This window comes from Sturnus vulgaris, chromosome 19, assembly GCF_052056855.1.
Source record: "Sturnus vulgaris isolate bStuVul1 chromosome 19, bStuVul1.hap1, whole genome shotgun sequence".
In the NCBI taxonomy this organism is placed as follows: Eukaryota; Metazoa; Chordata; class Aves; order Passeriformes; family Sturnidae; genus Sturnus; species Sturnus vulgaris.
Window position 1 is genome coordinate 4,486,905 of NC_142261.1, and position 12,394 is coordinate 4,499,298.

Genomic DNA, 12,394 nt, shown 5'->3' on the forward strand with positions numbered 1-12,394 from the left:
AGCTTCCAATGGTCAGACCTGTTCAGCTTTGGTCTGAGCCTCTGGCTTAATCATTATCCTGTGCTGATAGCACAGTCACTGACTGGGACGTGTCCTCTTCGAGGCCATGAATGGCACCGTGAAGCAGGTACAGGCGCTGGCACTGCCCAGGTGCCCGCTGAGCAGCAGGAGGAGGGTGGAAGTGTGACCCCCATCCTGGTGGGAATCCTGCTGTGGGTGGGAGACATTCCCTGGCAGAGCTGCGTTCCCCAGGAAGGGTTAAAATCACGGAGTCCACGTGACGTACGCAAACTATGAATCATTCCAATAGATCTGTGCAACTCCTGCCTTGCTCCCGAGCCAGCAGATGCTGTTCCCTGCGTTGCCATGGGAACCCTGCCTGTACTATAATAAAGCCCAGCCCAGATCCTTCCTTGGGCAGACCTCTGCAGCTCTGGTCACCTCCTCATTGTTTCCTCCCCGGAGCACAGGCGAGGTAGGCAAAGGGAGAGGGAGGGATCGGCATTCCAGAGGCAGCAGCGTTCTCCCGTTTGTCAGAACCGCGCGTGCCTTAGCCGGGAGCGTGGTGGATCCTGCCTGGGAGCCTCCAAGCAGCTGTGCCCATCCAGAGGTGCTCCGGGGCTGAGTGAGGAGAGCAGGCGTGGGGACAGTCCTTGGGCTCAGAGCCCCCCTGCGAGCACAGGAGCTGATGTCATCCAGCAGCTTTTTTGGCAGGCTCTGAGTCCCGCGGGGAAGGCTGGACACGCTTCCCCTTCAGCCTCTCCCCGGCTTCGCTCCGCACTTGTGCCAGGGGAGAGCTCCAGGATGGCAGCAAGGCTGGTGAGGAGGGGGTTCTGCCGCTGACACCTTTCTGCAGAGCGTTTTGAGAAGAATCTGGATTTATTGTTCAGAAGATCGAATCGATTTGCTGCTAAATGGATTGTACAGGAGCACCAGAACTTTGGTCAATGTACTCTCACCTGCCGAGTGGCCGAGCCAGGAGAATAAGATTTGTTTTATCCTTCTGATATTTACAGCAAAACAAAAACTTGGCTTAAAAAGGGAGTTGCTTTTCCTGCTCTGGAATGAGAGAATAAGAGCCTAATTCTCTGCTTGCAAATGGACTCGTTTCAAGTGACTGTGTCAGGATTTAAACACTGATTTATCTCTTTAACATGGCTGAATTAAACATATTTTGATGGAACTCTGCAAAGCCGATTGTAAGTAGGAAAAGTATTTTATTTTTTCCTACTTGACAAATGCCAATCTCCCACCTCCCATCTTTGGTTATTTAATTTTAGGAATATGCTGAGGGTGATAATGCAATGCTGTTTACCTTAGCCGGAAATATTTTATACACGGAACCACTTTTCGCAAAACAAATCAGGGCTGTTAAGGAGAATATATTTTAATTGCTCCTGAATATTGATATTTCATCTCTGCTGGAAAAAAAAAAAAATAAAAAATGGATTACCTTGGAGACAAACTGACAGTGGCACAAACTCACATGACCCAGTGGATGGGCACAGTGCGGAGATCCTTGCAGGAAGCACTAAATTTAGTCACTACTGCGGTGGCTCATGAGCGGAGTGGAGGGGAAGGTGGCACCAGGACTCCCTTCAAGAGAACCTCTTCCTTCAGGCACTTTGCATCCCGGAGCAGAGAGTCCTTCCGAAGGTTTTCAGTGCGGAGTCAGCAGAGATTTTCCTCTTTGAGGAAGAGGCAACCCAGCTCAGAGCCACCCGAGCTTGTAAGCCATGCACCTTTCTGAGACCCTCAGGGGAGACAATCCACAGTGCAAACCCTCGGGTTTGTTGCAGCATCTATCAAAACCTCCTTCCTGTCACAAAACCTCCCTCCTGTCTGCTTTTCCATCTAAAAACAGCCCCCAAAAACACCTCCAGATAGTGCTGTCTGTCTGTCTGTCTGCTCCCAGCTGCTTTCTTCCTGCAGCGCAGGTGGATGTTTTCATTTGCCAGGGAAAATCAGGGTTTGGGGAATGGGAAAAATGTAGTTGTTTTTGAAGCTAGACAAGTGAGGTAGGACATGTATTGATGTGAAATTAGAAAGTTAAACTGAAACTGGGCTGGTGTTAGTGGGTTCCCCAGCACAGCTTTGGGTGTGCTTCAGTATTTGTGATTTTTCCAGTAAAAAAACGCCTGAAGCTAAATTTGTAAGAAGAAGAGTGAAGTGCTGTCACTGTGCAGGCAGTGTTAATGATCATTATTTCCTTCTTTTACTGACAAATAAGTGGTTTTTTTCTCAGAATGCTTCCTGCTTTGTCATGCCATAGAAGAAATGGGGTCAATGTGCCTTGTGAAGGCTGTGGTGTGGCAGAGGCAGGGTGCAATTCCAGGTGAAGAGCTCTTGGTTCTCCACAGCTCTATGCCAGTCAGAACCCTTTCCCTTCCCTTTTCCATTAGTCTCCAGGTTGTTTTCAGGAAGGACATGGCATGGCAAAGAGGTGGAGGAGAGGCTGGTTTCCTGAGGGCTGCAGCTGCCATGACCCTCCTGGCCATTACTGACATCCCCAATTTAGTTCTGGCACATCCTGCAAAGCAGCAAAGGTTTGGGGTGATAGGGAGTGAAAGGGAAGGAAATCTGGTTTATTCTGTTTTATTTCATGGAGAGGAGCTGAAAGCAGTAGTTTGAGTTGTACCTGAAACTGGTGATTTAAGCTCAATGTTTGACCAGTGACTGTGGTTGAGTTGTGTGGAAAGGGGCCCCAAGCCTTGGTGCCAGCATGTGGGTAAATCCAAACTCTCTGAAGTGGCTAAAATGTTTTAGTTTCTTTTTTTTATTATTAAACAAAACAGTTACTCATTGTGAAGTGTAAACACAGGCAGCTCTGCTGTGGCCTGGCGGGGTTTGCTCAGGGAATGAGCGCAGGTGACGCCGCATTCCTTGGGCAGGTGTGGTGTTTGAATTCAGCTCCTTCCAGTGCTCTCTATCAGCACTGGGTAGAGCATTTCTGTCCCAGCTTGCTATCCATGTCCTGTTTGGACAGACTGGGAAAGAAAATAGTGTCAAGTAAGCACAAAAGAATGAAGAAGAAAATATTTGGTAACCACTGTTACAGTGTTAGCATGGTGAAGTTTTCTTGGCTTCTTTTTGAAGCTGGTGTTTTAGATTTATTGGAGTCATCTGAATGAGCATCTCGTGTAAAAGAAGGCTAAAAAATGGGAATGTGAAACCTGCAGAGGACAAGTGTTCTGCTGTCCTACACAGCACTGCTTACAGAGCAGAAATCAGGAGACACGGGGTGACCTTTTCACTTAAGTCACTGGTGACAGTGCTGGAGCTGCTGTTCCTCTGTTTCAGCAGGAGTTTCGCTTGTGCTTGGCTTTATGTCTGAATTTGGTTTCACTTGGGCTCCAGCTTAAGGTCTGAGCACTCCCAGAAGTTTGTGGTTGGTGCCATTGTATCTGTGGCAAATGACTGGTGAGTACAGACCTGGAGCTGGTACTTTTTTACCTACTTGCAACAGGGTCCTGTCTTAGTCCTTGGAACTGCTGACATTGTGCTACAAAACACTATGGAATGAGGAAAAAGTGTCAATTGACTTCTGTGCTGCTTTAGAGCTGTAGTGTAGAGCAGTTACTTGGGGCTGATGGAGTTTTTAAACAAGGAGCAGCTGTGCTCATGAACACAGCCAGGGGCTTCCAGCTTCCAGCTCCCTTCCTGCTGCCACTGGGAGCTACTGGTGGAGAACTTGGCATCACTCAACGCACAGAAAGTTGTCCAAATTCAACTCAGGCAGCATTTAAGTCAATGACTTAATTTAAGCGACTTAATTTAAGTCAGTGTGAGTAAACTTCTTCACTCTCACATCTGCAAATCCATAGCTGAGCTTGCAGAAGTTTTTACTTTGCAGTGAGACCTTTTAAATAGAAGCTGATTTTTCTTTCAGGTATTTTGATGGAGTTAATTGTCCATTTTCATCTCATGTCATCAACTTGGTGTCTTTGTAAGAGGAGCAGAGAGACATGCATTAAACATGGCCTCTGATTTAATCAGGGTCTATGGGTCATGGTTCTATTATAGGTGTGAGATCTGGTTTCACAGCCAGCACTGTTCTAGGTCTCGAGGTTTGTTGCCATACAATAAAACCAGGGCAAGCTGTTTGATTCCCTTGGCTCCACTTACACTGCTAAAAAAAGCCATGGAAAACCTCAGAGGTGTTTCACACAGAACAGGAAAGATGAATTCTGGGGCTGAGTGTGGTCGATGTGTTTTACCTAAATTGCTCTGATGCTAAAAATAACACCAAAGTGCATTCAGAAGTGGTTTGCTTTTGGTGTATCAGGCAGTCAAAGAAAAGGTTGTTGTAATTCAGAATTCATCTAGCAGCATCACTGTTACTTAGTTTGGATTCAGTTTTTAATTCTAAATTAAAGATGGAAGTGGAGTGATTTGTTTGAAGCACGTGTCCCAGATGTGCTAGGAAGGCACTTAGTCCTTCTGAAGGTTTTTGTTGCATCCTTCAGCCCTTGCCCTGCTAGAGGCTGAAATTCCCATCCTAGTTTTTATGAATCTTCCCAGATGTTTCATTCTAAGCTTGTACAGTTTGTTGCTGGGGAGAGCTGTGGACTCTGCCTTTTCCCCTTGAACAGGATCCCTTTCTGGAGCAGGTGAGGGTCCTGGTTTGAGTTCCACACCTGCATTCACCTGGGACTGTGTCTCTGCTTATAGAAAAGCTTTGATCTGCAGTGCCTGTTATGTTGTATCCAAGTCTATCTGCAAAAAGTTTGTCCTTTGTGGTGAAAATCCTTCAACAAACGATTTGTAAAGAGAAATTACTACAAGGTGGAACTTTGATTCTGAACTTGGAATGGGTACAGGCCCTACGGTGAATAGCTGCTGAATTGTTCTGCCCTAATGTTCACCGAGAACACAGTGAGTTGTTCTCAAAAAGAATATTTTGGTACTATCAGTAAATGGAATTTTAATCTTTAAATTTTATCTTTAAATTCCCAGGGAGCTGTTAGGGTAGGGGGAAGCAAGTTTGCAGCAAGCAGGCTTTAAAAATGAGTTGTTTGTCTTGTTTGGGGCTGGGGGGAGGAGTGAAGCTGTTCAGTTTAATTAATGAAGATACGAGGGCCAGTGCTGAAACAGTTCCTGCTTTTTCATTCTTAATAACTTCTCTTTGGTTTAACAGGCCATGAACGTAGCTGGCATATAAATCTGGGCCAGAAACCCATAGTGATGGGCATTTGGTAGCTGCCTTTGTTGTTCTCTCGTTATTTTGACAGGAATAATTATTTAAACTACTTTACTCCGTGGTTTCACTTAGGCTGCCTGCAAAGAGTTGATTTTTACTGTGCTCTTAAACAAAAAAAAAAATAGCCTAAATAAATTTAGAGCTGATATTTTGTGCTCTTCTACCTTGCTGCCTTTTTTTTTTAAAGCTGTCAGTGATAGCTTTCAGGGGAAATAAATTGTATTATACAAAAACTTCTCTGAACACACGCCATAGAATCCCAGAAGAATTCAGGTTGAAAGTGGGCTTAAAATTATCCAGTCCTACCCCTGCCGTGGGCTGGGACACTTTGCACTATCCCAGGTTGCTCCAGCCTGGCCTTGGACACTCATGGAGCAGCCAGAGCTTCTCTGGGCACCCTGTGCCAGGGTCTCACAGCCTCCTTATCCCGACAATCTATTTTTATTGAACTTGGTAATATTGTGAAAGTTTTGGGAAGCGCTGCTGGCGTTCACTGGGGGGTGACTGTGTGTGTGTTTTGACTGCTGGCTCCTTAAACATCTCCGGAGCTGTGTGTTGAAACGAGCGTGTTTGTTATTCACTTGTTGTCAGGAAATCCTGTCACTTTCTGTACATCTTTCATTCCAGGCTTTAAGCTAAGGAGCACTTTTTTCCCAGGAATGTTTGTTTGAAATTTAACTTGTGTCTCATGTGGAGAGACGTTAGCTGTGCAGAAGAGCTGTGAAATGCAGCATTTCGAGTAGGAAGTGTTGATTTCAACTATGCAGCTTTTCAAAAAAAAAAGCAAATCTCTTCCCTCCCTGGCATCCCAGTATGAAATTGCCTTGTTCTGGCTTGTGCCTCCTGCAGTGTTGAAGTCGAGGGATCCTGTTCCACGCTTGGTGCCAGGTTTTATGAACACTGATGGGAGTTACACGTGCCCTGGGGAGAGCCTGGATTCCCTCTCACTGCTCAGGATCTTCCTGATGGAGCCTCTGGCTCCTTCCTGCTGCCTTGCCTTTCTTAGGGGTTCGTTCCTTATCAGCTCGGCTGCCTGAGGCTGAAAAGGAAATTTAATCTGATGATACAGGAGAGGTTTTAAAAATGTTCCCAGCTAGCTCCTCTGCTGTGCTGTGGTGTTGTATATTCCCACCTCTCAGAGAAAGTGCTGTTGTGGCTCACTCAGCCCTAGCAAGGCTTATATTTAGAATTAGATTCTCCTCTGCTTTTTGCACATCGAGTCAACCTCTGCTCCATCTTCAGCCTTGCCCTGAACAGCCTGACTTGTGTGGTGAGTGTTCACAGCAGGGCAGAGCAGCTCGATTTGCAGGGCAGAAAAAATGACAAACTCTCAAATGTCTTAGAAATCCTCTGTGGAATGAGGAGGATAAGGGCACCAGGAGTCACTGCAGGGACAGGGAGCTGATGTCACTGCATGATTGTAACCAGAACCCTGGCAAAACCAACTTTATCTGCATTCATTTCACCACATTCTCTGTTGTAGCCAGAATCGATACAGGGTAAACTTTGGGTCTCTGGTGCTGCAGCCTGTGCCAGGGCTTCAGCACCCTCACAGCAAGAATTTCTTCCTAATATCTGATCTAAACCTGTCCTTTGTCAGTTTAAAACCTCTCCACGTCCTTGTCCAAAATCCCACCCCAGCTCTCTTGGAGCTCCTTTAGTACATTTGCTGCAATTTTTGCTGTGTGTTTTCAGGGAGGAAGGGTTGGAATTGAGCCCTGTGCATCAATAGGGAAGCAATGCAAAGGTGAAGAATTAGACCAGTCACCCTCTAAAAACAACTCCTGTTTCATAAGGGAAATGCTGTCAGGCTTTAGCATCAGGGATGTAATTGGTAGTTGGATATGTATCCCTGTGGAAGAGGGAGGGAAAACTCATATGGAGAGGCAGCCCAGGGTTGCATAGCAACAGGGAGACTGTCAGGGCTGATGGTATGTATGAGATACTTGGTACTGTGGGACTGGAACGTACTCCACTGCCCCTGGGAGAGGGAAACATCCATTATTTAAAGGATTTTTGAGCAGAGCAGTGGAGCTCCTTAGGATCTAAGAGAGCTAAATGTGGTGTGTGAGTGCTCACAGTCACATGGGGCACACGTGTGTTTCTCCAGGCATTGCTTGTGCATTCAGCAGCAGCAGCAGCTCCAGTTTTTCACATCAAACCAGCTTGTCCTGCTCAGCTCAGGATGTGCCAGGGCCAGCAGGATCATGGAATCGTCTGGGTTGGGAGGGACCTTAAAGCTCATCCCATTCCAGCCCCTGCCATGGGTCCACTTAGCCCAGGTTGCTCCAAGCTCTGTCCAACCTGGCCTGGGACATCCAGAGATGGGGCAGCCACAGCTTCTCTGGGCACCCTCTGCCAGGGTCTCCCCACCCTCACAGGGAAACATTTCTTCCTGACATCATCTGAACCTGCTCTCTGTCAGTGGGAAGCCATTCCCCCTTGTCCATAGTTCCTCCCCAGCTCTCTTGGAGCCCCTTTAGGTACTGAAAGGCCATAGTAAAGTCTCCCTGGAGCCTCTTCTCCAGGCTGAACAACCCCACGTGTCAGCCTTTGCTATGGGAGAGCTGCTCCATCCCTCAGATCACCCTCACAGCCTCCTCTGGACTCACTCCAGCATCTCCATGTCCTCCCTGTGCTGAGACCCCCACAGAGGGATGCTCCACTTGAGCAGGCACCACAGCCTCTCTCTGCCATCTCCCTGCCTGCTGACCCCCCTGGAGGTACCTGTGTTGGGGTGTAAAGCCCTGGAGGTTCTCAGAGGGGTTAATTCCATTAATTCTGTCCCTGCTCTTGGGGCTGGTCTCCAGGGATGGGGCAGTGCTGTCCTGTCTGTTGTGGCTGTTGTGCTGCCTGGGAGCCTTCCCTCATGCTGGAGGTCTGTAACTCATCCCTGAGCTCAGCTGGGCAGTTCCTGGAACTCTTTATCTGGGGCTGCAGCAGGGAGGGTGGGGGCAGAAGGTGCTGCCTCAGCCTGGAACGTTCCCCAAGGCTCTGAGTCCATACAGCAATTAATGAAAGCACTGAGTTGGCTGATCTCACCAGTCTGAATCCCACCTGATTACTGGGAAATAAGAGGAGCTGGAGCCATGACTTATTCCTTATGGGCAGCATTCATTGGATGGATAGTAAGTACAGATGGAAATCCTGGGATCCTCTTCCCACTTGCTGTCTTGGCATTTGGGTATTTCCAAATTAAAATCCGTGGGCTGTGACCCATAGACTCTCTCATTGTGGTGGGGTTTTCAGTGTTGGTTGGTTTCAATCTGGTGTTATGTTCTGGTAATTCTGTTTTAGTGCTCCAAATATATAGTTCACCTCTGAGTCCTTAGAATTATTGTAGGATAATTTAGGTTATAAAGAACCTCTGTAGCTCATCAAGCCCAGCATCCCATTCAAAGCAGAGTCAACTGCAAAATAATACAAAATATGAATAGGTGGAGGTCTATGGCTGTCTTTTTGGCATGCTGCAGGGGAACAGCTGGAATACTTTTTTGGGATTTATAAGGACTTGTGAACTCTTCTAAAATGCAGTGTCACACTTAAGGGGTAATTTGACCACATTTCTGCTTCTTTAATTAAAGTAAGGAGAGGGAAAATGAAAAAAGAAAAAGAAAAGGCAGCCCTTTTCAAGAAATCAGCACCATTTTTTCTCTGAGTTGTGTATTAGCAAGGCAGATGGTCAAAACTTCCTTCCATTGTGCAGTTCCTCTTCATACCAATCCATGCCAGTGGAATTTAGCTCTGAACATTCACACTCAAGCTGTGGGCTGTCACTTTGGCTGGCTGATGTCTCGGGCTCCTTGGCAAACAAAGATATTTTTGAAACTGTCTGTGCAGCTTCTGACTCAGGAGATCTCTCAGAGCTGGTGTTCCTCCTGTGCCAGGTCTTCATTTCCCATCAGTGCAGGAGGGTTTTGCACATAAATGTCTGCATTGACCCAGAGTTAGGGGTAATTTTGGGGCTGGTGGGACCAATGTTGTGTGTGCATCGTTTTCAGGAAGGGGAAATTGCAGGAGTAATCAGCACTGGACTGTAGCCAAGCCCAGCTTAATTCCAAGGGTGGACTGAAAGAGGCATAATCATAATGGCTCATTTTAGAAGAACCAGAGGCAAAGCAGGACACAGCTCAGCTGCTTTATTTGATAAAAAAAATTAAGTAGAAATTTTTTTTCTCGGCTCCTGGTGTAAGAATTGGGAAGTTAAAGATCAAAGCTCGGAGAATTGCAGCATTTGCAACCTGGATCAGGTGTGGGTTTTATTTGATTTGGGAGATTTTTCTGTCATCATGAACCCAAATTAGAACTTTTCTAATTTATCTTGTGTGCTGAAAAGACACCAGACCCCTCTTTACTACTTTTCCCTTTGGAATGATTCGTTTTTCAGTTTCCTGAATATTCTGTTTATGGAGGAAGTGTCTGTACCTTGCCTGCCTTCATGTGTTCACTGCCTTGAGTCTTTCAGGAGTGTGGTTGATAATGACAGAAAACGGATCTTCAAAAAAAAACCTAAAATTCTTAATTCTTGTTAATAATTACCTTCTGGCAAGGAAAATCTTCCTGGTTTGTTGTCACTCCCTTTCCTCTGAGCTGCTGTACAGGCTATAAATTCCTTTTCTGCAGCACCCTCAGTGCCCCCAGCCAACACCTCCTCCAACAGCCAAGGAGAGGATCAGCTCCTCTTCCCACTCCTTATTTTTGTGCTTGGTACCTAGAGAACGTTTATTTTTTTTTTTTTCCAATTAATCATTTGGCACCTTAAAAAGTACATGTTGAAAGGGCCTGTCAGGGAAGGACACAATCATTTTGAAATAAGCAGCTTCCTCCAGAAGCACAATGAAATTATGGTTCTGAATATAACCAAGTCTTTAGAATGTAGAGAACTCTAGATTTCCTAGAGTCTGGAGTGTTTTATTCCTGACATTAAGACTTTTGTTTGTTGTATTGAACTTTACAATGTCTTCAGAAGCAGTAATTTTATTTCTTTTTCAATAAATGAATTTTTCTATTTTTTTTTTGTTTTGGATTTAGCACTCAAATAACTCTGCTAACGTTGTCATTCTGGCCAGCAGTGTATAAATGTTGTTAGGTATTACTGAACCTACACAGGAGTGGTGTCTTTGCACCTAAACTTGACCCCTGTGGCTGCTGAGCTGTTGTTATCTGTGCTGTCCACACCCCTTCTGTACAGCCCCTGTGGCCCTGATAACTCAGTGCTGTGTAAACAAGGGCTCCCCACTGCAGCACGACAAAAGCTGCTCCTCTGCTGCTCCTGTTCCTTTTTCTAAGCTTTTTAGTCTGATTTCTGCTAGAAACAATGGGAGTGATTGCAAATAAAATGGTGCTGTGTGTAGAGGTAATGGGTTTTAGTCATAACCAGTGGAAAATACTGTACAAATTGATTATGAGTGGGGTAAAAAAACAAACTCTGAATGAGCATAGGCAGTTGGGATGGAAGTGAAAAGAGCCACTTGCCACAGAGAGAGGCAAAAGAGGAGAGAAAGTGTTTGTTAGTGCCTTTCCTAGAAGGGCAGCCACTGAGCCCAGGAGTCCCTGGAGCAAATCATGGCTTTGGGAAGCTGCAGAGGGAATTTGTGGAAGGCAAAACGTGACAGCCAAGCCAAGCAGGAGGAAATGCCCTGTGGTTTCTAGGAAATACCAGACTATCTCCTGTGCTGGAAGCAGCCTGTGCCTGGCTTGCATTTGGAATCTTGTACCTGGCAAGGGCTGGGAAATGTAAGAGCTGAACTCGCCTCCAGGCATTCATGTACATATCTCTATTTAGACATCTGTGTAGGATAGGTTGGACTCCCATCTTTCTGAAGTTTTTTTTCCAACCTTAAAGATGCTATGATTGTAGAAAGTGTAAGAACCAGTGAATTCTGGGGCTGGAGGAGCATCTGGAGTATGAAAAGCAGGAAATGTCTGTTCCATGTAACTCACAAACCAAGCCAGTTTTACTTGAGTATTGCAAAGAGAATTTCATTTGATTTTTGAGTTGCATGGTGATGGTTGGAGTAAATGGTGGAGCCTTTTGTATTTTCTTTGCATTAAAACACACTTTGTCAGCAGCAAAGAGCACGACAGGGCTGGAGAGTGGCTGTGGCCACTGGGAAATAACTGGTTATGAGAGCTGGAAGTGGTGTGGGATTTCTTCAGTAGCCAGGTGTCAGCACTGCTGAATTATCCTTAATGGTTTTATAGTCTTAAGGCAGCATTTTTTATGTGTACAAAATTAAGGAAACAAGTAAACATGCAATCTCTCTTTTCTTCCCCCAATAATATAAGGAATTTTACATAATAAATATGGGATTTTAAAAATTATTGTTACTTTGTGTGTGCTGCCTAAAGAAAAAGAAATGTGTTCTAGTCCCAGCAATGTGTTCTGCTCAGGGAGTACTTGCAAAGAGAGAAAAATCTTTGGATTTTTCCAAGGGCAGGTGGAAAACCGTGTAATTTGCTGTCAGATAAAATCTTGATAAGCAAAACTGATCTGGAGCTGAAAGCCACGTTTGTATTTGTTCAGGGTAATGAAGGTGAAAGGGACCAACAGTTAATTATCTGCTCCCAGTGTAGGATTTCAGGAATTCTTGAAGCTCCCTGAATAACTCAGCACAACTGCAGGGCTGGGTTAACATTGGTGTGCTGCAAATCTGGGGTGCCAGCACTGACCCACTTCTCTCCCTGGAAAGATGAGGGCCTGGGATCCACTCATTCCTTCTCAGGAAAGCAGCAGATCCATGGGATAAAAACAATAAAAAAAGGAGAGGTCAGAGTAGAACAAAGCAAACCCACCATGCTCTGTCCTGCACTGGGTTTGGATGTTACATCAGTTTGTAGAAGGCTTTTTTTGTGTCTGGCCTGGTGTTTATTTACTTATTTATTTTGAATGTCTTCCAAGGAAGGCTTGAAAAGAAGAAAAGGATCATTTTATTAAACTCAGCAAAAGAGCAGTGGAGTTGATGTTTGCCTGCTGTGCTTGAGGAGGTGAAATGTCATTCCCAGCAGAATTCCTTGTGCTTGCATAGGTGCTTTGAGAAGTTCTGTGCAACCTGAGATAAAAGCAATATTAAAGCAGCACGGAGTTCTTGAAGTCAGGGAGTCAGCTCCAACCTCTGGAATCCATTCTTTGCTCAGGGAAACAATTCTTGTAATTATTGTGCAGAGAATTCCTGTAGAGAGAATCATCTCTCC

At 45.5% G+C, this 12,394-nt stretch overlaps 1 protein-coding gene across 6 annotated transcripts in view; it reads left to right on the top strand.

The window, feature by feature from the left end:
• The window catches only part of KIAA1671 (KIAA1671 ortholog), a 65,443-nt gene that overhangs the window by 42,150 nt on the left and 10,899 nt on the right, over positions 1-12,394 (top strand). Inside the window, exon 1 of one of the 6 annotated variants that reach the window (XM_088175814.1) lies at positions 89-1,729. The exons of 2 other annotated variants lie outside the window; for them this stretch is intronic. In XM_088175814.1, the coding sequence (XP_088031940.1) occupies positions 1,445-1,729 (285 nt within the window). In that variant the 5' untranslated portion in view covers positions 89-1,444. Of the gene's footprint in view, positions 1-88; positions 1,730-8,155; positions 8,329-10,502; positions 10,557-12,394 lie in introns of those variants that run through there. 3 more of the 6 variants (XM_088175816.1, XM_088175817.1, XM_088175818.1) reach the window with 3 other exon arrangements.